The sequence below is a fragment of the Dama dama genome, chromosome X (assembly GCF_033118175.1).
Source record: "Dama dama isolate Ldn47 chromosome X, ASM3311817v1, whole genome shotgun sequence".
NCBI lineage: Eukaryota > Metazoa > Chordata > Mammalia > Artiodactyla > Cervidae > Dama > Dama dama.
In genome coordinates, this window is record NC_083714.1 from 32,426,637 (window position 1) to 32,448,815 (window position 22,179).

The 22,179-nt window shown below is 40.0% G+C and overlaps 1 protein-coding gene across 3 annotated transcripts in view; it reads left to right on the forward strand.

Moving 5' to 3' along the window:
* OCRL (OCRL inositol polyphosphate-5-phosphatase) overlaps positions 1-22,179 on the forward strand; it is a 49,631-nt gene that overhangs the window by 14,516 nt on the left and 12,936 nt on the right. For 2 of the 3 annotated variants that reach the window (XM_061137365.1, XM_061137366.1), the window contains exons 5-18: positions 1,217-1,327; positions 1,788-1,877; positions 2,588-2,708; positions 2,797-2,958; positions 4,289-4,390; positions 4,904-5,018; positions 6,098-6,214; positions 6,321-6,508; positions 8,482-8,593; positions 10,119-10,228; positions 13,556-13,691; positions 18,316-18,426; positions 19,018-19,183; positions 19,470-19,705. In XM_061137365.1, coding sequence (XP_060993348.1) covers positions 1,217-1,327; positions 1,788-1,877; positions 2,588-2,708; positions 2,797-2,958; positions 4,289-4,390; positions 4,904-5,018; positions 6,098-6,214; positions 6,321-6,508; positions 8,482-8,593; positions 10,119-10,228; positions 13,556-13,691; positions 18,316-18,426; positions 19,018-19,183; positions 19,470-19,705 — 1,877 coding nt within the window. The remainder of the gene's footprint in view (positions 1-1,216; positions 1,328-1,787; positions 1,878-2,587; positions 2,709-2,796; positions 2,959-4,288; positions 4,391-4,903; positions 5,019-6,097; positions 6,215-6,320; positions 6,509-8,481; positions 8,594-10,118; positions 10,229-13,555; positions 13,692-18,315; positions 18,427-19,017; positions 19,184-19,469; positions 19,706-22,179) is intronic. The other variant, XM_061137368.1, reaches the window with a different exon arrangement.

Below are 22,179 nucleotides of genomic sequence, written 5' to 3' on the forward strand. Positions count from 1 at the left end.
AAAGAAAGAGAGAGTCAAAGGTTCAGAAGTGGATTTTTGCCATAAGAAACTACGATTTTCATTTCATTTTCTCATCTCTTTGTTATTTACAAGTGTGAAAGAGTCTAGTTCTATAGTCATTAAATGCCTTCTGTCTGTGAAGTTTGATGTCATTATTATCAATAAAGTAATTGATGAGCCCAGTTTGGCTGGGGCTTTCCTGGTCTTAGCTTTAGAAGTCTTGAGTCCTAAGAAGCCCCTCTGTCCCAGACAGCCCCGGGAGACCATTGAGAGTGTTGTGTTGGGTAACCCTTATGTGCAGCCTGTCTCTTGCCCTCAAAGAGCTTATAGTTTCCAGGGCTATGAGAAAGCAGTATGTGTAATAAATCAGTTAAAATAAGAATATAAACAAGGACATGGGTTTCCTGGATCACCATAGCCAGACAGTTGATACAGATGGTAAATGTAAGGCTTTAGAAAAGGGGAGACAGTATGTTATGTACATAAGAAACTGAAGTATCCCAGGTAACTTTGCTTCTAATTACACTCTTTTCTTTTCTTTCTTTTTTTTTTTTTTTTTGCTTCTAATTACACTGTTTTCTAATTGGCTATATTCGAACCAGACCACTCATGGACATGGGTCATTATATTATTTTTGTGAGTTTTTTTCAAGACATAGATTTTTTACTGGAGATAAATGAGGTATGGATGCTTCTTTTCAGAATAATTCAAGCCAATCCCATTATGCTTTTCTTTTTTACTTAGCTTATAAATTCAGTTGCCTGAGTACAGTCTGTACCTAAGGAACAAACCATCCTATTTCCATTTTTTCCTTCACACTTCAGAGATTCGTATTATGTGATTTGGATTTGAAGTGGTAGGAATTTCCAGCTAGGAGGTGTGAGGGGGGTGGTTGGGGAATTGATCTTTTGCTAGAATTTGAAGGTTCCTACAGTGGCATATGAGCAACATATCAGAATGTAGGAAACTATGATTTTATTATGCATCATGTCACTATATTGGGCTGCTCATTTACACAGTTCATTAGCCTACTTTAAATTTTTCTCCGCATCACCCCCAATACCACCGCCACCATGAATCCCTTAATCTTATAGGTATGCTTCATACATTAGAGGTCTAGAATGTTTGTGATCTGGACCTTCTTCTATTAAATTGGTAAGTTGAAAATATGATCGCAAGAAAACATTATATGTATATGGATTTCTGTTCTTTTTAGGTGGCTGCAAAATTCGGATTCAAGGGGACTGGACCAGAGAGCGACGCTTTGAAATCCCTGATGAGGATCACTGTGTGAAGTTCGTCTCAGAGGTCCTTGCTGCTCAGGAAGGTAACTTAGGCCTCAGCAGTTTTCTTTCTGTTTGTATGGGACATGCATACAGAGACAGGTGGCCGTTAGCAGAGTACCTGGCCCATGGAGCGTTGATAGGTGATTTTTTTTGTCGTTCAGGAATGACCCCAGGGATAGGTTAGGGTAAGTCTATTCAGCTTTAAGGACCCTGAGTCAGTTTCTAGAATCTTCATTTTCTTGCCATGGCCAGCATACTGCAGACAGTAATTCTCCTCCAGCCCCAGATGGTCCCAGAGCTGCTCTCATTTTTTTAGTCTCTTCCTTTGTGTTCAGGAATGGTGCTAAGTGAATGGCCTTTGGTGGTGGTGGTGGTTTAGTTGCTAAGTTGTGTCCGACCCTTGCAACCCCATGGACTGTAGCCTGCCAGGCTCCTCTTTTGGTTATGATAAGTTCCATTCAGTGGACTGGTTGTTCCATTCTATGACCCCTATCTCTCCAGCTCAGTCACAGCTTCTTGTTCCAGACCAAAAGGAGTCATCCAGCTGGTACCAGAAATTAGACACTAAGGACAACTCTTCTGTTTTTTCAGGTACTGAAAAGATTCTTTTTTTTCCCCCTGGTTGCTATGATGATTGCAGAGTCAGTAGATTTTATCTGGGCAGATAAGATAGTGTGGAGTGATGTCAATGTCAGATACCTTCTCCTATGGAGTGGTTTTGGAGTCTGTACTCACCACCTCATGTTCACTCCTAGTACTTTCTGTGGCACATTAGCTCTTTCGGAGCCAGGTTAGCAGAGGGGTAAAAAATGCAGACTCCAGGGGCAGACTGCATGGGTTTGAATCACAGTTCTCTGACTTCTAGTTGTATGACCTTGGTCAAGTTACTTTGACATCTCTGAGCTTCTGTTTCTTTTCTGTAACTTAGGAAGATTTTTTTAATAGCACCTATCTTATGGGGTCTTTGTGACAATTAAATGCGATAGTGATATAATCCCTAATTATCAACCAGGCATTGTACTAAAGTCTTCTATAAATACTCTCTCTTTTAGTCACGTTCCAAGTTAATGTAACTTACTAGTTATGTTTATCATTCTAGTTAATATGTCAGTGGTTCAGGGACAGATGTGCTTCTTCCCCCATCTATGTTATCACTGTTCATATACCTTTCTGTTTGGTAACGCCGCTGAGCAAATAGTGGTCAGACCAAAACCGCTGACCAAAGCAAAGTCCTATCTATCCTGAACAAGTTGGATGTTATCTTCCCCCCTCCCTTTGACTCTGGGTTCTGCATCCTTCAGGGCTTCTTGGATTTGAGGATAATTTTTCATCTATGAATTTGGACAAGAAAATCAATTTGCAGAATCAGCCTATAGGGGTTCACCGGGAACCTCCACCCCCACCCCCTTCAGTGAATAGAATGTAAGTCCTGTGTTGAAACAGATTTCCCATGTGTGAGACTTCCCTGGTAAAGGCAGTTTCACTTCTGAATTGTTCATTTATTTGCTAGGCTTCCACGTGAAAAAGAAGCTTCTAACAAGGAACCCCCCAAAGTGACCAACACCATGCGGAAGCTCTTTGTACCAAACACCCAGTCTGGACAGCGGGAGGGTCTCATCAAACACATCCTGGCAAAGCGAGAAAAAGAATATGTCAACATTCAGACTTTCAGGTTAGTCTCTCTTCTACTTATGAAGGTGAAACATTAGTTACATTAGTTGGTATAGCAAAAAATGTTCTTTTGGTATTTAAGATATTAGTGTAATTAGCTTATTTCAGAATAAAAGCATAATAAAAAAGAATGGTGAGCTGATTCAAGCGCCTGTCTTTATGCGGTCAGTAACCTACATATCCACAATAATGCAAATGCTAATTTGCATTTTTTTCTAATTTTTAATTAGAAAATTTTTTTTCTAATTTCTAATTTTTCTAATTTCAATTGCATTGATTTTCTAATTACTAATGACACCACATCTACTAATACTATCCACTCTTAGAGAATGAAGTCAAGCTCACATGTACTAGAGAATTGTCTCCTAGCACATTCCATAAGCAGGTGTGTTTATCTATCTGACCTGCTGAATTTCTTCTTGCCAGTATCGGCAAATTAAGTCCACCATTACCACTAGACCTTAATTTTCATTTTCCTACTTTGGTAAGTTAACTAAAGGAAGTTCACCCAGTCGTCTTGATTGGGAGGCCTATCTTGGATTCTTTCCTCTATTATATTTTTCATTTCATCTTTACTTGTTGATATCCTGTTTTTTGGATTCACTGTGTGTGGCGTGTGGAGTGGTGTAGTGTGGCATGTATCTCGATGTGCAGAGCAGCAACACTTTTCTTTGTTATTTGCGAACAGCATGTACCCTTTTAGTCCAAGATTCCAGTCCCATCTGCTATCCCATTATGTCTCATTTATTCTAATTCAGTCATGACTATATCCCCGTGCTGAAGCCTCCAGTTCTTCAGATTCTCCAGGATGCTTATATTTGTATGTAAACAGTTAAGACAGTCATGAGTTTTCCCTTCTGCTTTCCCCCTTAATACTATATCTGTCTCAACAGAATTTCCTCCACAGATGTCCTTGTAATCCTTCAAGAAGTGAGTTTTTGGATTTAACTACGGTTCCTTATGGAACAGTTATCCATATTAGACATCCTTACAGCATGAAGATACCTCTTTCCCGTCCAGAAGTTCTCCCTTCAAATATGTTTGGATGGAATGTAAGAGGAAGGAAATGTGGTAGAGCCATTAAATTTGTGTTTATTAAATAGAAACTTGATTCCTTTCTGTAGGTTTACCTGATGTGAAATTTAGAGAGAATAAGCCCACTGCCTTTGCGTTCTACAGGCAGGAAGGGGTTTTTGGTATGTGTGGCAAAGCAGCTTGAGAAATTACACTGGCTTATTGTAAATATACACTTGTATAGAAGTAATGAGAGAACTTTCTTTAGTTCACACTTTACCTTTGTTTCTAAATTATTTTTTGGTATTATGTATTAGATTTTTTGTTGGAACGTGGAACGTGAATGGCCAGTCTCCAGATAGCGGGTTAGAACCTTGGCTGAACTGTGATCTGAATCCACCTGATATCTACTGCATTGGGTAAAATACATGTCTGGAATTTCATTTTGGCTATATGTTTGGTGTTACCTTATGTGACATTTTGCCCTTTTTTCCCCACTGTTTGTAAAAACTTACTGTAGACTATATATGAGAACTAACTTGTGGGTCAAATTTGTGAGATCATAAAGGAACAGATACCTAAAATAGTGTGAGGAAGCATCTAGTCCTCTCAAAACGCATAGAAAACTATATTCTTCATAGAAACTGACATCTGAGGTTAATTCTTATAGTGACTATTCCTAGGATATATGAGCAAAGCTCTGTTACCCCTTATGGAAGTTTTTTTGTTTTCCTTGGCCTATGCATATACTTGTGGGGGGGTCTTTTGAAAAGAAAACTACTTGTCCTTACTGATCACTTGAATCAGTAGAGCAGTTCTCTAAAATTCCTCTCTCCCACATTCCTTTTTTCACCTAATGTCTCGGAAAATGGGACAGGAAGTAGTCAGAGATAATTATGGGATGTAGATCTCACATCCTCTTGTTTTCTCAGATTCCAAGAGCTGGACTTGAGCACAGAAGCCTTTTTCTACTTTGAATCTGTGAAAGAACAAGAGTGGTCCTTGGCGGTAGAGAGGAGTTTGCATTCCAAAGCCAAGTATAAGAAAGTAAGCCGCATTTAATTATCTTTTTTAGTATATGACTAAATACCAATCACTGGAAGTTACTCTGTTTATAGCTTGTTCCAAAAGAATGGATTAATTGAATTCTCCCCCATGTGTAATACCAGATAGGGCAGACTAATGCTTTTCATTCCTATTTCCTAAAAAAAAAATTCCCTAAGCTTCTTGATTCTATAGTTTCATTGCTTGGCTAAGTTTTAAGAGAAAGGAAGAATTTTACTGTACTGATAACAATTAACTCAAATGACATATAAATGATTTTTTGCAATAAGAATTTAAGATTGAAATTGTTTGCTTACACGGTCAGAACTGGATGCTTTACAGAAAAGCAGTTTGAAGCATGTGGGTGCATTGGGTAAGCTTTGGAACTGGAGCAAGAACAGGAGTGTTGTGGAATTTAAATGAGTTTAAAACTTGGTTGTAAGTTAAGAGTAGAGTTGACTTTAACAAGGTGACCCAATTTGTTGGTCTTTAGAAGGCACATAGTAGAAGCTACCAAGAGAGTTATTTTAGTTATGCAGCTACCATACCAAGCCCTTCAAAAGGAGTCATCTGTCTGAGTAATTTTCATCTGCATCTTCTTACACCTGATATAGGTGATAAGACTCCTGAAGTTGTTATTCCTCTCATATAGACTAATATATATTTCAGACATATTTCTAGTTCACAAAGAAGTCAATAGGATTGTTATACATTTTATTAGGATATTGTAAATCAGAAACCAGGAAGGAGAGCCAAAAGGAACAAGCTGGCATAGAGACTTTGTCTTTATTATTCAAATTTTTAATACTGCTTACTCATGGTAGGCTAAAACGTGATTAAAATAATGAATCTAGAGCTGAGGGTACTCATTGTCCCTGAAGACTTTTACTGGTCAGAGCCAGATTAGAGCTTTCCTGGAAAAATTTTGTTTCCTCTTTGTGAGGTCCATTGGGAAATTAGAGGATTTAGATTCAAATTGAGGCATGATTATATCTTCTTGGTGGAAAATTACTTGTGGGAAGTTAGATCTGTGCAAAGAGTGGTATTAGCACAAACCTCTTCTAATTCCCTGGAACTTAAAGGTTCAACTAGTCCGCCTTGTTGGGATGATGCTCCTGATATTTGCCAGAAAGGATCAGCTGCGATATATCCGTGATGTTGCTACAGAAACAGTTGGAACTGGAGTCATGGGAAAGATGGTGAGTTACTTTGGAGTTGAGCTTGATTATGATTTCATGTCCATATGAAGTTCAGGTGCTCATTGTGTCTTTTGTACTAACTGTAAATAATTACTCTTGCTAACAGGGAAACAAAGGTGGGGTAGCTGTGAGGTTTGTATTTCACAACACTACCTTTTGCATTGTCAATTCCCACCTGGCTGCCCACGTGGAAGAGTTTGAGAGAAGGAATCAAGATTATAAGGACATCTGCGCACGAATGAGTTTTGTGGTCCCAAATCAGACCCTCCCACAACTGAACATCATGAAACATGAGTGAGTGGTTAAGTCTTCTTTAGCCTTTGAGTAGTGGAGCTGAGAAGAGACTAACCATGATGAGAAACTATAGAAATGTGCATAGTGAGAGATTACTGTTAAGGGATTGGGTTCACAAAGAAGAGGAAGGTTTTGAGGACTAGCAGATGCAATGAGTCAGAGAAATTAGATTTGCTCTCAGAGGAAAGGTTAGTTCTATCAGCGGTCATCTGAGTAGTGGTGGAGGGAGTCTGTCAGTTGTAATCAGTTTTCATTATTTTTTATTATAAAATAGAAATGTTTATCATAAATATAATAAAAGGTGAAAGGAAAAAAAATCTATCATTTCTTATCTCTGCTTTCCCCAGCCAGTCCCTCCCTCCAGAGAAAACCATTGTGGACAATTCAGTGTGTATCCTTCTAGATCTCTGCTGTGCAGTATGGCAGTCCAGTAGCCATAGGTGGCTATTGGGCACTTGAAAGTAACTAGTTCAAATTGAGATGTGTGGTGAGCATAGACTATACACTGAAATTATGGGGGAAAATGTAAACTCTCTCAGTTTTTAAAATACTGATTACATGTTGAAATGACAAAAGTTTGGATATATTGAGTTGAATGTAATTTGTTATTAAAGTTATTTTCACTTGTTTCTTTCATTTCTTATATTCAGCTACTAAAAAATTTTAAATTACATTTGTGATGTGCGTCCTATTTCTTCTGAATAGTGCAGTTCTAGACTTTTATCTATGCACATGCACACACATATTCATATAGGACTGTATTATCCTACATTTTGTGAATTATTTTCCAAGCCAGTAAACATAGATCTACATTATTCTTTTCACTGACTGTGAATCATTCAGAAAAGGGGCCGTGGTGACTTAAAGACACCAATGGTTAATATGAAAGGTTAGTGAATAATGGGACTTAATAAGAACAGACACAAAAATCACTTGAGGAATGGATTGTTAGTAGAAAATAGCTGTAAGGAAATTAACACTAGTAATTGAAATTCTGAGAGGGTGATAAGACTTGGAATAAGTGGTTTGGGATAGGAATTAGCAGGAAAACAAAAGATAATTTGAGGGTTATTAGAATCAATAGAGAGTGGGGTAATTGAAGAAAGAGTAGGGCAAGATAGTGATGTTGGTCTGTTCCATATTGTCTCAACATTTAGGATCGTACGGAATTCTGCTTCACAGTGGTAAAGCAAGGCCTTGACATCAGTGGGCATAAAATTGACCTGAAATTCCATAAATTTATTTACCTGGGATTCCTTAAATTTCATGTTGCATCAAAGATTGGCGAGGAGACCCATTTAGAATTTGAAATAACCTGTTTTGGTGCAGTCATTTCAGGGTCTCCCCTGTGGGGCTCTAAGCATACCTGGGGGTCTGTTGCTGTGATTGGGAGCCTGTGGCCCCTGTGGGCTGCCAGTCTCCTTCCTTCCTGGGACTTGGACTGTGGTTCCCGGGCAGGGGAACCACAGATAGACTGGCGACAGCAGAAAGCCCTGGACCTCTGTTTGCTAGTGGGCACTGCCCAAGAGAGATGTCATTCAGACTGTGCAGACCCTCTTGGAGAGCCGGTAGAACATCAGGGCTCGGAGAGGCAGAAAATGTTCAGATTCTCTTCCCCTAGAGACCTGGCAAGCAGCCAGGTGAAATTTTGAAGCTAGTCCAGCAAATAAACTACATGCTTCTCTGAGGCAGTTAACTCCTTGGCTCCCAAGTCCCACACACACCCCATATTTCTCCATCTTTGTTCCTCATGCATGCAGTGTCCGTCCTCCTACCTCTTTTCTCATCCCCTTGTCCCTCTCAGGCATTGATAGTACTCATCCCCAAAGGATAGTTAGCACTCAAACCCCTTGTCAGATAATGATAAATGAATGCTTATCAGTAATCTACCCATTTTCCTTCTCTGCATTCTCCTCTCATTGACTTTCATGCTAATTACTACTACTCTTACTCATATATTTCTTGATCCTCAGTGTCGTCATCTGGTTGGGAGATTTGAACTACAGGCTTTGCATGCCTGATGCCAGTGAAGTGAAGAGTCTTATCAACAAGAATGACCTTCAGAGACTCTTGAAATTTGACCAGGTAAGTAAAATTTTATCTTATAGGTACTTTCTTACATAGCAGATAAAATTGTTTTAAGCCCCATGGGAAGTGTGTCTTAATCTAGAAGTAGATGGAAAGGTCTCATTGTCTTGGGAAAACATTGTGACTAGTGAAGCAGTGAATACACACAAGGTTTTTACAAAGTACTTGGATGGGAGGAGGGGAGATAATATTAGTGATAAATAGTCAATGTAACATTTATTCATTAAGTCTTTATCAAGAAGAGATTTCAGAGATTTGTGTAAATGAGTTGGAGAATGGGTGGGGTTAATTGGAAAACACTTCCTGGAGGAAGCAGGCCTTCAGCTATGTTGATGTGGTTTGGCAGATGGAACAGGGAAAGCTGCTCTATGATTACTTGGCAGGCTCAGCAACAGCTTGGAGGTAAAAGAGGGAGGCCCTATGAGGGGATTGGGGAGCACAGAAGAGAAGTTTGTCTGGGACAAATAGCACAAACTGCGGTCTAATGGGAACTGATGGAGAAGTTGGGACTAGCTTCTTTATAGATGTTAAAACTTGTCAGAGAAGCATTGATATGGTAGCATTTATATAAAACGATTTTGAGGAACCTAGTTTTCTGGCAATTTGCCTCAGAACCTGGCACAGGACTTGAATTTTTTAGTTCAGCATATGGATACTGCTACTAAAAGTGAATGCTGCTTACTGAGGGGAAAAAATGTTTCAAGTTGATTTGAATGTCTATTTTTTTAATGTCTTTAAATCTTAATATGAGGCTTTTAACCTTCAGATATGGTCAGAATTCTGGTGTTTTGCAGTAGAATGGTTTTTATAGTGAGCCTATCTTCACCCTGTCTACCTTCACATTGAGGTTGGCTGGCTAACTTCTTTGCATTTTTTCCTCTGTCCTACCTCCAAAGGGGGTACAATTGGAATCTTTTGTAATTCTGGTAAAATACTTGAGTGAGGATAACTTTCGAAATGATCTCTAACTCTTTACTGAATTTGGCTTTTGGAGTTATCCAGTCAACATTTGTGTGCTTTTTAAAAAAAGCTGTACTCAAACTATTATATATAGGATAAACAAGATCCTAGTGTATAACATGGGAAACTATATTCAATATCCTGTTATTAACCATAATGGAAAAGAATATGAAAAAGAATATATGTATAATTGAGTCATTTTCTATACAGCAGAAATTAAGAAAACATTGTAAATCAGCTATGCTTCAATAAATTTTAAGAAAAACATGCTAACTTCAGGGAACTTATGATTATTCAGGTTTCATTTTTCCATTGTACCCTGACCACCATTAGCAATAAAAAATTAGTGACATGCTTGTATGAGCATCCTGTCTGTGGGTGAGTTTAGATGCTGTGGGAATGTCAAAATTTAATTCATAAGGCACGGAAATATTATCTATGTACTCTGACAATTGCAAAAGATATAGAAACTAGATGCATAGAAAAATAGCTGATCAACCTGATTATCACTTCTATTAAGATGGTGTTACCCTGCTTATATGATACATTTTTCTATCTCTAGCTAAATATTCAACGCACACAGAAAAAAGCTTTTGCTGACTTCATGGAAGGGGAAATCAAGTTTATCCCCACATATAAGTATGATTCTAAAACAGACCGCTGGGATTCCAGGTAAAATAACAAGAACCTCATTATGGAATAGGTTAAGACCTAATCTTACTTCTGTCCCTCTGAATTGCTGAGGGATTGGGAAGTTTTGGGGTCTTCCCAGAAGCAGAGATAAAAACGTAGTGGCTCAGTGCTCTTAGAGAAGAGTTTTTAATCCCTGTGCACTCACATGTGAGCTCACCTTGCTTGCTTGTGCTTCTGCTCAGTTGCTCAGTTGTGGCCGATTCTTTGCGACTCCACCAGGCTCCTCTGTCCATGGGGTTTCCCAGGAAAGAATACTGGACCCTATATGCAAAACAGAAAAAGAGACACAGATGTACAGAACAGACTTTTGGACTCTGTGGGAGAAGGCGAGGGTGGGATGTTTCGAGAGAACAGCATCGAAACATGTATATTATCAAGGGTGAAACAGATCACCAGCCCAGGTTGGATGCATGAGACAAGTGCTCAGGGCTGGTGCACTGGGAAGACCCAGAGGGATGGGGTGGGGAGGGAGGTGGGAGGGGGGATCGGGATGGGGAACACGTGTAGATCCATGGCTGATTCATGTCAATGTATGGCAAAAACCACTACAATATTGTAAAGTAATTAGCCTCCAACTAATAAAAAAAAATGGAAAAAAAAAATAAATAAATAAGAAAGAATACTGGAGTAGGTTGCCGTTTCCTCCTCTAGGGAGCTCACCTTAAGAGGGTGTGAACTGCTCTGAAGTTGTTTTTTTTTTTTTTTCATTTATATTTATTCATTTATATTTCATTTATTTTATTCATTTATATTAGTTGGAGGCTAATTACTTTACAATAGTGTAGTGGTTTTTGTCATACATTGACATGAATCAGCCATGGATTTACATGTATTCCCCATCCCGATCCCCCCCTCCCACCTTCCTCTCCTCGAAGTTTTATGAGCTGCCTGCAACGCCTTATTCTCTCACCTCAGCAGACTCCTTATTTGATTTTTGCCTTCCTGATCTTGCCCCTATTTCCTTACCTAGTGCCCTGTTCTGCTTCTTTGCCCAAACTCTTTTTCAGCTCTTTAACTCAGGATACCAGAGGTGAAAACAAAGCAGCATGAAAGGTTCTTCCAGCACAGTGATTCTTGATCCTGAGTGTACATTAGATTCTTGTGTGTGTGTGTGCGCGTGCATGCACGGCTGTGTCTGTCTCTTTGCAACCCCACGGACTGTAGCCTGCCAGGCTCCTCTGTCCATGGATTCTCCAGGCAAGAATACTGGAGTGGTTTGCCATTCCCTTCTCCAAGGGATCTTCCTGACCCAGGGATCAAACCTGCGTCTGCTGCATCCCCTGCGTTACAGGCAGATTCTTTACCACTGAGCCACCAGGGAAACCCTAGAATCTCTTGGGGGACTTCTAATAATACCAGTGCCTGAGTCTGGCCGGCATGACTGCCAGAGGAAGCTGAGAATGCTGTCTAGTGGGGGGCTATTGATTTCCTGATCACCCCTAGTAAAGTGCCCCTGTCAGTATGTGCCTGGTGGCTGTGTGTCTTCTTACTGTTTCTTCATTCACTATGGTTTCCTAGTTGTTTGAACCCAGAAGTTTGAAAGAAAAAGAAAATTCCCAGACATCATCAGCTTCTTTAGGCTTGGAATGCCAGCATGGGGAGGGAGGAGCCTGTCTCCCTGTCCTCTGAGGGAGGGAGCTGCTCAGCAAGTGAAAAGTGACTCTGACAGATCTTGTGCACGTTGCTTTGTTTCTTCCACTCGCCTGACTTGAGAGTCAACTGAAGAGCTACTGATATGAAATTTATTTGTGTCACCATCTGGATCAGGTGTACAGTGTTGCTTATTTTAATACAATGATGAATAGGCTTTTTCCCTTTCTTTGGTATTCTTATAGGCTGTTACGTGTTCAAACTTGCATGCTTAGATTTTTTAGTTCATCTTTATTAGAAGAAGCTCAACTTGTCCATAAAAGTCTAGGTTTAAAGAAATCTCTGCTATTACCCATCTCCATTGATTCAACCCAGTCTAGAAATATAGAATTGGATTTTTAGAGTTCATTTGTTGTCTATCTGTTGTGAAGTGTCATTGCAGTTGATAGAGCAAACAAAGAAGAAGTATTCTGAATATAATCCTGCCCTTCTGAGGTTATTTTAAGAAGATGCTATTCTGCTTTCCCCTGGGGCAGCATTATTGAAGATGTAAATCCTGACCTTAGGAGCACTGTTTATTCATTCCCTGATAGCTCAGTTGGTAAAGAATCCGCCTGCAATGCAGGAGACCTTGGTTTGATTCCTGGGTTGGGAAGATCTTCTGGAGAAGGGATAGGCTACCCACTCCAATATTCTTGGGCTTCCCCTGTGGCTCAGCTGGTAAAGAATCTGCCTTCAATGCAGAAGACCTGGGTTTGATCCCTGGGTTGGGAAGATCCCCTGGAGAAGGGATAGGCTACCCACTCTAGTATTCTTGGGCTTCCCTTGTGGTCAGCTGGTAAAGAATCTGCCTTCAATGCAGGAGACCTGGGTTTGATCCCTGGGTTGGGAAGATCCCCTGGAGAAGGGATAGGCTACCCACTCTAGTATTCTTGGGCTTCCCCTGTGGCTCAGCTGGTAAAGAATCTGCCTTCAATGCAGAAGACCTGGGTTTGATCCCTGGGTTGGGAAGATCCCCTGGAGAAGGGATAGGCTACCCACTCTAGTATTCTTGGGCTTCCCTTGTGGTCAGCTGGTAAAGAATCTGCCTTCAATGCAGGAGACCTGGGTTTGATCCCTGGGTTGGGAAGATCCCCTGGAGAAGGGATAGGCTACCCACTCTAGTATTCTTGGGCTTCCCCTGTGGCTCAGCTGGTAAAGAATCTGCCTTCAATGCAGGAGACCTGGGTTTGATCCCTGGATTGGGAAGATCCCCTGGAGAAGGGATAGGCTACCCACTCTAGTATTCTTGGGCTTCCCTTGTGGTCAGCTGGTAAAGAATCTGCCTTCAATGCAGGAGACCTGGGTTTGATCCCTGGGTTGGAAAGATCCCCTGGAGAAGGGAAAGGCTACCCACTTCAGTATTCTGGCCTGGAGAATTCCATGGACTGTATAGTCCATGGGGTTGCAAAGAGTCAGACACGACTGAGCGACTTTCACTTCACTTCACTTCACTGAGCACCTGCTTTCATCAGATCTTGTGCTAGGGGCTGAGAATTCAGTGGCAAACAAGACAGTCCCTTCACAGAGCTTGCAATAGAGTAGGGAACAGTTGAAGTCGTTAGGAAAGGAGAAGCAGATAATAAGAGGGCCGAACTCAGGTCTGAACCAGTGTGGTAGATATTCCACTCTTGTGTGGTATGTTCTCCTTCTAATCCCTTGCTGTTTTTTTTGCAGTGGGAAATGTCGGGTGCCAGCCTGGTGTGACCGAATTCTCTGGAGAGGCATTAATGTTAATCAGCTTCATTACCGGAGTCACATGGAACTAAAAACCAGTGACCACAAGCCTGTTAGCGCCCTCTTCCATATTGGGGTAAACACTTGTTTGTTCACACAGTTGTTTGTGTGTTAAGTATCTATTCTTAGGGCATTATTTAGACTCTGAATGGATCAGTAATTTGGTGAACCATAAATGTTTTCAATTCATAACCGAACAATCATTTGCAACATTGAGAAGTGAGAGCCCTTGACCCTCCTAAATGCTGTCCATGTGGCCTTTTAATGACACAGATGTTTCTCATGCTGCATAATGTCTGGGTAGCACCCTTCACCTCCTAAAGTTATTATACATAAAGAAGAGCTTGAAGCCAAGTTTTAAAGGATGATGAATAGCTTTACATCAGAAAGCTAGTGAAAAGGGGAAGCACTGGGAGAGAGGTTCCTGGTGGAGGTCTGGGGACAGCAGAAGCAAAGAGGCACAGATTGGTCAGAATACATCATCTGTATGTAACCTTAAGAGGCATACTGTCAGTCCTGCTAACTAAGATACTGAAGTCTTCCCATCCTGGAGCATGGGTTTTTGTTGTTGTTTTTAAAATTTATTTTTTTATTGAAGGATAATTGCTTTACAGAATTTTGTTGTTTTCTGTCAAACCTCAACATGAATCAGCCAGAGGTATACATGTATCCCCTCCCTTTTGAACCTCCCTCCCATCTCCCTCCCCATCCCACCCTTCTAGGTTGATACAGAGCCCCTGTTTGAGTTTCCTGAGCCAGACAGCAAATTCCAGTTGGCTATCTATTTTACATATGGTAATGTAACTTTCCATGTTACTCTTTCCATACATCTCACCCTCTCCTCCCCTCTCAGGAGCACAGGTTTTAAATTTCTATTTAATTCTGTTGCATCCTGGGCTGAAGTAATGGCCAATATTTGAATTGTTTTGTCTCTGTTGTCAGAGTAAAGTTTTTGTTTTCCTGTTGTATTTTCTAGGTGTGTATTATTAGTACACAGCTTATATTCTGGGATCTTGTTGACTTAATTTAGCACAGCTAGTACATATAGATTATTCCTTGTAGATTTTCCAGACCTGAGGTCATATAATCTGACAGAATCTATATAGGGCAGTGCTTGATAGAATGGACCTTATAGCTAGGCTGCTTAAACTCTCATCCCAGCTCAAACTCTTTCTAAATGTAACCATGGAAAATCTATGCAACATCCCTGTACTTCTGCTTCTTCCTCTATAAAATGGGGATAATGGTATATCCTCAAGAGGATTAATGAGTTCAGACATGCCAAGAGCACGGTAGGATGGATTTCTTTCCTCTGTGCATATGTAAATTTTTTTGACTTTTGAGATTGATTCTCAGCACTATGTCTTATCCAGCTCCTGTCTTAGAGGGGAATGATTTTGGAGCATTTCCTTTATGTATAAATTTAATTCTTGGTCTTAGAATAGATTCTAAATTTTATTGAGTCAATCATGACTTGACTTTCATCTATTTTGATATTTTAAAATAATAATGAGTAATAATAGTATGTGTTTCTCAAGTAGTAACTAGTATGTAGCAGACACCGTGCTAGGCAATCTATACACATCTCATTTGCTCCTCACAACAATGCTTTGAGTTAAATATTTCTCATTTAACAGATGAGCAAGTGAAAAACCAGTGAGTTTAAATAAACTTCCTTAAAAAGCATTTAGCTAGAAGAAGAGCTGAGATTCAAATCTTAAGCCTGTCTAATTCCCAAACTTATAGATGATCTTTCCACTACCCCTGCAAGGCCTCCAGAGGTCCAGAGAACTTACTGAGTACATGTACCTTCAGATACTACTTTTTGCCCACTTCATTTCTAGCTTAGACTTGTAGACTGCCATGTTTTCTTCATTTGAGTTCTCTTAATCCATTTTTAGAAGAATATCTTCCTCCCAAACACTAACCTTTTTAGTTTCATCAGCTATGCTTAGCTTTTCTGTGTATATTTTTTTTCAGAACCTCAGAATGTTTCTAATACTCCATACATATTAATTCAAAGCTCCCAGAAGGATATTTACAGGTTTTCCATGCTTTCTGTGTATTTTTGTGTATCTTTGATAAATTAGGCTTAGATGGTAAAGAATCTGCCTGCAAGGTAGGCGACCTGGGTTCAATCCCTGGGTTGGGAAGATCCCCTGGAGAAGGGAATGGCTACTCACTCCAGTATTATTGCCTGAAGAATCCCATGGACACAAGAGCCTGACAGGCTATGGTCAATGTGGTCACAAAGAGTCAGACACAACTAAGCGACTAACACATACATATTAATGCAGAGCTCCCAGCAAGATATTTACAGTTTTTCCAAGCTTTCTGTGTATATTTGTGTATCTATAATAAAGGTCTACCTTTCTAGTTTTTAATACTTTTTAAATTACACAGAGATGCAAACATGTTTTCTCTTTAAAATAAAAATAAGCAAAATTCACAGGTAAAGCTGAGATCTTCAGCACCCGTTCTAGCCTCCACTCCCACTTTTGCCCAAGCCCCCCACTCCTTAGCAAGGCCAACTACCCTTATGAGTTTCTTTTCTTTCTAGATCAGCACTCTCCAATAGATTTTCTGTGATGATGGAAATGTTCTAAATCTATCCTGTCCTGTCTAAATCTATCCAGTAGCTACTAGTTGCAGGTGGTACTGACCACTTGAAGTATGACTGAAAGAACAGAATTTTTGATTTGATTTAATTTGGAGTTATTTAAATGTAAATTTCCTTATGTGGCTACTGGCTGTTATATTGGTTGGCACAGTTCTCAGTGTTTGCATTTGCTTTTCTGTTTACCCATACCCAATATGGTATTATTTGTGTGTTGCTGTGTATATATCATAAATGGTCTTATACTATATGTGTTGGTATACAACTTACTATTTTTTAATTCAGTGGTATATTCTAGAATGCTATCCATGTCTTTATATAAAGATCTAGCTCATTGTACTTAATTCTAATTTTGTTGGTAATTTCTTTTTCTAAAATGGGTGTGTCAAGTGGTGACATTCTGTGGTGACATTTTTCCCTTCATTACCCTTCATGTGCATTAAGGGTTTTGATCATGATAATGCTCTGAGAAGAGCTTTGATTTTATTGGGTAACCACCCCATATTTTGGACTCTTAGGCATGCTATGATTAGAGACTTTAAGAACCACATTATGTTTCTTACCACCATTCGCATCAGTGACTGTTAACAAAGGGACCAAGTGCTCAGGGGCCAATTAACTTAAGACTTGCTGTGGGCTGGCTGAGATTAAGCTGAGATGGGGTTCCGACCCCTGCACTTGGCAATGGGATCTGTTGCATTAGTTCTCAGACTTTGGTGGGTGTCAGAATTGCCTAAGAGCTTCAAAATGCATGGACCCTGTCCTCTGGAGATTTTGATCTATGGGCTGAGGCATCTGTGTTTTTAAGACCTACCCGAGTCACATACCTGGTATTTTGGAAAGGGTCTTATGCTAGAGGTTCAGTTGATTTCTTTGTACCTCGAGATTCTCAACAGTGAGAACAGTAATCCTTGCTTTGGTCACCTCACAGGTTGTTGTGAAAATAAGATGACATATTTAGAATACTTTTTGAAATAAAACTTGCAAAATGTTGAAAAATAACTTAAGAAGTATTAAATTCCTCTTGCCCTAACGATGGGTTACCCCTCAGTTCTCTAAGTATGGTTCAGATATGTAAAAACCTTTGAGATATTTGAGATATTTGGCTCAGCTTTATTTTTCATGCTTTCCTTACAGCCTCTACTGTATGCATCAATCTGTTTTTTTTTAATTGAATTTGTAAAGTTTTCTATTCTGAAAAAGAAATCAGGATCTTAATAAGTGAAAAGGCTATGTTAATTTTGTTCATTTGGAGCACTGATTTGTATAAAGTTTTAACAGTAAAAAAAAGGTGCAGCTGTGTCAGGAAGCTGAAAATGCTGTGTCAGATGGGAGTTTTTTGATCTGTTAGTCAGAATGATTTGTTTGTCTATTGTCATGCTTTTACTCTGGGACATTTTGTATTGGCTGTTTTCTAAAATGTCCGTAGGGTCTATTTACTAACATACCTTTATCATCATATAATCTGAGCACCGATATTATGATTCTTAGCATTGTGCATAACAGCTAATAGAGTTAAATGCCTTAGTAGTTATTTTCTGCTATTTCAGTGCTTCATGATCATTGTTGGAAACAGGTATGTTTTGACACTGTCAATTTGTATAATGGTGGAAATAATATTTAAGCACAGTCATCACATTTTCTCCACCACTAAATTACTTAACAGTGGAGCAAAGAATATTCTTCCTAAATATTTATTGCCAAGCTTCTTAGCACAGAGGTGTAACTTTTCCAAGAAGTTAACCAATTAACCTTACCTCTACCTTGCAGTGTGTGATTCTGTAACATTTATTTAATTTCTGTTTGTTTTACTGACCTTTGAAAGATAGATAGACTCTTTGAGATATATGAGTTGAGAGCACAGAAAACTAAATAAGGATCTGTCTGGTTTGGTTTTTTTTTTTTTTTTTCAGATTATAAGGTGTGAATGAAATGAGATTTCAGAAAGTGTTGGAGGAGGTTGTTTGAACCACAGTTTATTTGAAATGATTGCTGTAATGACCAGTTTTAAGCTGTTAGGTAATCTCACAGGAAGTTGAGCTGCGAGCATGCAAGACTGAAAAGAGGGTTCATTTTCTTTCAGGTGAAGGTTGTGGATGAACGGAGGTACCGGAAAGTGTTTGAAGATATTGTACGCATCATGGACAGAATGGAAAATGATTTCCTTCCTTCCTTAGAGCTCAGCCGGAGGGAGGTGAGCATACCCAGCCACCTGTCTCCTGCCCATAGTGGTCAGCACAGGGGAAATTGTGTAACTAGCAGAGTTGTGAATACTGTGTGAACTGAAGGCAAAGTGCCTCTGTTCCAGTCCCTGTGCTGACCACAGGCACCTGTCCTACCCTTTCTGAGCCACAGTTTCCTTTTCTGGATAAAGGGACAATTGTGAGGATTACTTGAGTTAATACATGCGAAGCCCTTAAAACAGCACTAGGCACAAAGTAAGCCCTCAGATGTTAGCTGCTCTTATTTAACATTGCAGATTTGCTGGTTAATTCATATCTCAGGAACCAGAAGTTGATCACAGGATACATGCCCTGATCCGAGGTCAGGTTATCCTCTCAGGATCCCAGGAACACTCAGTAACCTAGAGAAGTAGTGAGACCTGCCTCACTCCTCTGCCATTGTGAGAGGGGATGGTGGACAGCTGGCTCGCTTGGCGAGTACATCGGCAGTTAATAATGGTTAATAATGACCTTATTCTTTATTCATATTCTCTATGGAATAATCCAACTGACTTTCTTCCCCTACTAGTGATGCATGTTTGTGTCTGTCTGTTATTCCCCAGTTTGTGTTTGAGAATGTGAAGTTTCGGCAACTACAAAAGGAGAAGTTCCAGATCAGCAACAATGGACAGGTTCCCTGCCATTTTTCTTTCATCCCTAAGCTTAATGACAGCCAGTACTGCAAGCCATGGCTTCGGGCTGAACCTTGTGAGGGCTACTTGGAGCCAAGTGAGTTTCCCCTTTACCACTGTCTCTGCTCACGATGTACCATCCCCTCGTGACTCCCATCCCCTCCCGACTCCCGTCCCCTCCCTTTGTTTAACTTCTTGTTTTCTAACCACACGTCTCTCACCTTCACTGTCATTATATTGGGGTTTCTCTCTTTTTTGTGTGTCCCATCTCTCCTTCATCACTTGATGATTTTTTTAGAGGACAGTTCTTCTGTTGGTTCTCATCCCCTGTCTGCTTTTCCACTGGAAGTTTCTGTTACCTTGTATCATCTCTTACATTTCAGATGAGACCGTGGACATCTCCCTTGATGTGTATGTCAGCAAGGACTCTGTGACCATCCTGAACTCAGGGGAAGATAAAATTGAAGATATTCTCGTCCTCCACCTGGATCGAGGCAAAGATTACTTCTTGACCATCAGTGGAAATTACCTTCCAAGTTGTTTTGGTACATCCTTAGAGGCTTTGTGCCGAATGAAAAGACCAATCCGAGAAGTTCCTGTTACCAAACTCATAGACTTGGTAAGAGGCATCGTAAGGCGTGAATCTCCCTAAGATGGAAATTTAACAGTGCTTCAGTGATGTCCTCCTTGTCTCTGTGCTTTCTCTTCGGTCAGGGCTGGTGGGAGGAGGTGGAGGGTGGACCACAAGCAATGAATAAGAATGTCACTTTACTCTAGCCTGCCTTTCACTGGATTAAGCCTAAAAGGAAAGAGAAGAGAGTAATCTGTAATTGACTCTTGTCGTGACTATAATAGATAATACAAAGTTCTCTGAGTGAGATTAAAGCCTCCCTTTTCAGAGATGCAATGCTTAATTGTTACACTCTTCATATTTTCAAGTCATTTTTGTATAAATTAACATGTACGTGAGGTCCAGTGAGGGGTAGGGCAATATTATCCTCATCAAACTTACGAGGAAACTGAGGCACAGAAACAATAACCTGCCCCAAGTGGAATAAGTTAGTGATGAATCTGTTACCCAGATTTTCTCACTCCCAGTCCAGAGCTTCTCACTGTATCATATCTGATCCAAGTCAAACTTGGCTGTTTGTTGGAGCAGAGACCAAAATGAAGCTCAGGGTACCTGCCTCAGAGCCCCTGGGGGTCCTTACCCAAGTGCAGGCCCCTCCCCCTACTCACCTGTGGCAGTGGAATCAGAATCTCAGGGTGCAGGGTCTGGGGATCTGTGTTTTTGTCAGCATCCCAGATGGTTATAATGTGCACTGAAGTTTGATACAAGTTTAATGTGACTCAACTGGAGAAAAGAGAAGAGGAGGATTTCTGCTTCCCAACACCAAGCTATGTACTTATGGAGGAAATGTTTATTATTTTCAGGAACATAAATTATCTAGTAACAACTATTAGAACCTTTCTCCTATGGAGAAGGAAATGGCAACCCACTCCAGTATTCTTGCCTGGAAAAGTCCATGGACAGAGGAGCCTGGCGGGCTGTAGTCCATGGGGTTACATGACTGAGCATGCATGCAAGAGGAAGGTAGAAGGAGATGGGTTGGTAGCAATAAACTGGTAGAACTTAACAGCAACAACAAAAAAGAACCTTTCTTCTGAATGAAAATATTGTATTTGTGTGCAGACCTCTTTGGGAAGTACACTCGGTCTTTTACCACAGAAAATTAAATGATGTGACAGCCGTATGTTATCATTACCACCAGTATTCACATTGATCCTTTTGGCTTGGCTGGAGCAGTGATTGTATCATCTGGCAGGGAGGACTAGACCGGCGGGCAGGCTGCTGGCTTGTCAGAGTATGATCCATTCTGTTGCCATGGAATTGTTGTAGCGATGACTCAGATGGCAGATTAAAACCCTTGAGCTCATTTGCAGCGTTCTTTCTTGGAATTATGCTTGTTTCCCTAGAGCCCTCATGACTGAGTGTATTATTTTTCATGATACTTATTTTTTTCTTCTACCATCATATTCCTGTGTTTTAGATTTATTATTTCACCTTTTAGAATACATTCTAAATGAAGTTGTTGCCCTTTCTTTTTCCTACCACCTTGCCTCCATCCCAAACGCCATTTCCCAGCTTTCTTGTTCCCAACTTTTATTATGAAACTGGCACATGTGCAGAAGAATTGAAAGAATGGTACAGTAGACAACACCCACATGCTTTACACACGTATACCGACATATATCTTTTTTTTGCTATGTTGTTCAAAACTAAGTGGTGATGTGTCACTTCCCAGTGTACACTTTGACCTGCTTCTTGAGAAAAAGGACACTTTCTATATCAGCACAATGCCATTATGACACCTGAGAAAACTAGCCAGTCAATATTCAGATTTTTCCACTTGTCCCAATAATTCCTTTCGTAGCTTTGTAAAGCCAAGATCCAATTCAGATTCATGCAGTACATTTGGTGAGGTCTCTGCAGTCTCTTGTAGAGAACAATTCTTCCCTTTTTTTCTTTTGATGACGTTGGCTTTTTAAGAATCCAGGACAACTGTCCAGTCAAGGGCCTGCCATTTTAAAAATTTGTCTGATTGTTTCCTCTTAATGATTTTTTAAACTTATCCTTTTGTACTCCCTCTAACTGGAACCTTTTGCTCAGAGTTAGTTCAGGCACTATACTACCCTTTACTCTAATTGTCCCATCTTAATTAAAGGGATGGGAAGGAAACTTAACCAGCATTAAGGAAAGTTTCTTTAGGATATTATCAGGTAATTCAGCCACATTTGACCATGAATAGGAAGTAGCCAAAGTCTTTAGTGGAGTTAATGGCTCTGTAGAAAGCCTTTTCCTTCTTTTTGTGCACACATCATTCAGAGTTTGTTTTTTAAATAAAACCCTGATCATTTGAGCTTTTCTTAAATTGTGTTTGTGAAGTCACAATTTACTCTGTTTAAAGCTTTAATTTTGTAGGATTTAGGGTCCCGATTCTTTTCACAGCCCGTTGCATTTAATTATTATTAAATTCCTGGATCACATTGATGAAGAAATTATCCATATTAGTGTGGGGAAACAAACAAGAA